This window comes from Aspergillus nomiae (assembly GCF_001204775.2).
Source record: "Aspergillus nomiae NRRL 13137 chromosome Unknown contig00856, whole genome shotgun sequence".
In the NCBI taxonomy this organism is placed as follows: Eukaryota; Fungi; Ascomycota; class Eurotiomycetes; order Eurotiales; family Aspergillaceae; genus Aspergillus; species Aspergillus nomiae.
This window is the reverse complement of record NW_015378911.1, coordinates 1-3056: the sequence shown is the minus strand read 5'-3', so window position 1 is coordinate 3056 and position 3056 is coordinate 1. Positions and strand designations below refer to the sequence as shown.

Below are 3056 nucleotides of genomic sequence, written 5' to 3'. Positions count from 1 at the left end.
TGATTCGCGTTGTTGCGGCCTAACGAGGTGATGCCTGAGCTTGAGCGTGGTTGAATATCCTTTTCTTTTTCTTTTTATTTATTTTTTTTGTAACGTTTTACAATCATGTGTGGAACTTCGACTGTTACATTTTCGACGATGTTTTCTTTCAATTGTCCATACGACGGTAGCGTTGATCCATACAACGTTTCCTTGATATTTATTGACCCCTTCTGTGTGATGTGTACAGTGGATAAGCCAACTCAGTTCTGTATCTAGAATAGTTACACAATTAGAGTGATTCAAGCCGTTCTTCGAATCTCCTGTTTGCCCCAACCCGTTGCATCATTGAAATTTTGATATCTCACATGACATCTATCACCTTTTGTGCAAAACCGCCATGGCTGCAGTGTAAGGCTGGAGGCGAACAATGAATGCCATCGGCTAGATTGGGCCCTGGCGCTTGGCCGGGAAGAACGAGTGGAAGGACCACTGTGGTGTCCGAGGTCGCTAATGTGCCTAGGAAAATAGTTCCGCAGCTGCCAGGAGCCAAGGACAAGGACCGGTGGAGCAGGGGATCTGGGACCGTTCTTCCATCCCCACAGTTCGAACCCGTGATGGTTTGAGTGGGAAAGACATGGCGATTTCGGAGACAGTCCGTGGTTAAATTAACAACATGATCTCGATTCCCCACCTTGTTATTGTAACGGCTATTATCGCACCATTCTTTGACCCCTCGACTACCAAGGTGCAATCGATGCGGAATAGGGGGTGTAACACCGGAAAAGATGGAACCGATATAAGCGATATCATGCGTCGGCTGCACCGACTGGCATAATTAGCTCGAATTTAATTCTGCAGAGGCCCTCGCAGGTGGCCCCAACGGTCGTTCTGCGTCCCCGAGAATAGGGCGCGTAAGCGAGCTACGCTCGAATTTGGAAAGACTCGACGACCAATCGTAGCTTTTATTCCACAATTACGACATCTTCGCCATCCATAAAGCCACTATCATGGTCGGCAGGGGTCCTGGCGGTCTCGGTCCGCGGCAGGTCGCTGTCAACTTCTTCTACAGGGCCCGTCGCGGTCGAATACCATCCCTGGTCGACCGACTCTGCCACGATCTTGCATGCTGCATTGACCAGTTCATAAAAAGCAGGGTTTTCTTTTGGTAAAAACATGCTAACGTGCGCCTTAATTTCGTCTGCTGCCTTATCATTCACAGCTTTGACCCATCCGAGTCCTGCTTTCGGGTCGTACGCAGCATCTTCGTTTTCCACTTCAGGTGGGAGGGTGCAGAACGTACGGTATTTCGAGCGAATGATTCTTTGACTCAGTGATGTTTTTCCTTGGCTCGAGGTCTCTACCAGCGAGGTTGCGTTTTTGCCCAAGGCTGTAAAGAAATTGGTGCAGTTGATTCCGCGTTCCCTTTGTACCTCGGACAAGAGTGATATGCGGTGGCGAAGATCAGAGGGACGGGCCAAGCACCCAACAAATGCAAGATGAGATGAAACCCAACCCCATCCGTCCGTCAAGCGTTGACGTTGAGAATACATTGCAGCCGCTCCTCCCGCAGCCACAGCCCCTGCGGCCCCTGCAAACATAGCATACCGACCCCACCGCTGCCAAGATGGTGTCGCTGCAGCATCTGAAGATGGAGTGGCAGCACTAGCCTGCTGTGCAGGCAAGGATTTGTTGCCTGCGGCTCCCTGATTGGCGCTGGCTGCCTTGGTAGATGAGCCGCTGTTGTCCCCAAAACCAAACAGGCCTGCTACTTCCGTGATCGCAGTGTACGCAGTCGTAGCATTCTTGTACTGTCCTTCTGCACCATATGAAACGACTCCCGGGGCAATTCCCAGAAATGGCGTATCGAATGCAAGCACTCCTTGAATATGAGGAAACATGAATGAGCCAGATTCGAGGATTTGTGAGTTGGCGGTGGTTTGCGAGTCTGCGGAAGAGGTTTTGGCAGGGATTGGCTGCTCCGAAGCCAGAAGAAGAAGCGTTTCTCCGGCGACAATGCCTCCCATCGAGTGCCCAACTAGGAAGACATGAACTGAAGGATCAACGGTAGGCGAGGCTGTTCGGTTGGCAACTTCCAGATCTATGACTTGGTTTTGTAACCTGCAGCGAAGGGAGACTATCAGTGATCTGAAATAGCACAGTGGATAGCACGACATACCATTCTCGAAATTGGCCCACACATTCTTTCAGATCTCCTCTGGTTTGGTACTTAGGATACACAGCTGTAGCGACGGTTATAGCAGGAAGAGCACGACCGATGAGTGCACGTACGTGCTCCGGAAATTTTCCGAAGGTATCGTCATCTCCCTATGACAGGTCTATCAATGGCATGGATCTACTGGTATGACCATGTTGACACGTGCGGGGTAGAACGATTCAGGAATGAAAGGCCGTGTAATGGGGAGACATACCTTGAAGCCGTGGATAAAAACAAGGAGCAATGTCTTTTTCATTTTGGTGATTCATAGATAGTCCAAAAAGTACATGTTCAGCAAGTGAAGTCGACGTTGAGGATTATGACGGAGTAGTCCAGACCCTCTCTCAGAAGAAAATCAAAAATAGAATATATTGTTACGTCATATTCACGTGACTCCTCATTTCACAGAGAGGATACACAGTAGTCCATCATCCACTATATCAATTAGTAACTAGGCAGCTATATTACGCCTACAGTGAACAGATGATGATATATTCAACCCCATTTTTGATTGTAGGACGTGGGCCTTGGGAAAGATTCAAGTTACTGTGGGAGAGGCTGAGCGTCCTTTTATATATCTAGTGTTGATTTATGCATCTTTATGTATTTTATATTGTCCGGGGATAGGCTGGTTGTTGGATTATGGCGGGGTTGGCGACAAAAAGAATAGACCAATGATGCTAAATCATCCTAATACATAAATACATTGTATTGTGAGATTCATAGCAAAAGTTGCGCTCTCTGTGGCCAGTAACTCAGCAGTGGAGTTAGTCTCATGTAGAGATTGCTACCATCAGTGTCACTTCAATGTTCTCTACACAGTACTGCTAAGTCCACTCAAAGAATATGAGTAATTGTG

General features: G+C 48.1%; 1 protein-coding gene across 1 annotated transcript; it reads right to left on the bottom strand.

Moving 5' to 3' along the window:
- Positions 1–944: 944 nt before the first annotated feature.
- ANOM_011819 (lipase family alpha/beta hydrolase) lies at positions 945–2490 on the bottom strand (the record flags this gene model as incomplete). The annotated part of the gene is made up of 3 exons (XM_015557075.1): positions 2412–2490; positions 2159–2307; positions 945–2100 (listed from the first exon to the last, which is right to left on the bottom strand). Exons 1-3 carry the CDS (start codon positions 2451–2453, stop codon positions 945–947), a joined length of 1347 nt encoding a protein of 448 aa, XP_015400800.1. The 5' UTR covers positions 2454–2490.
- Positions 2491–3056: the final 566 nt, after the last annotated feature.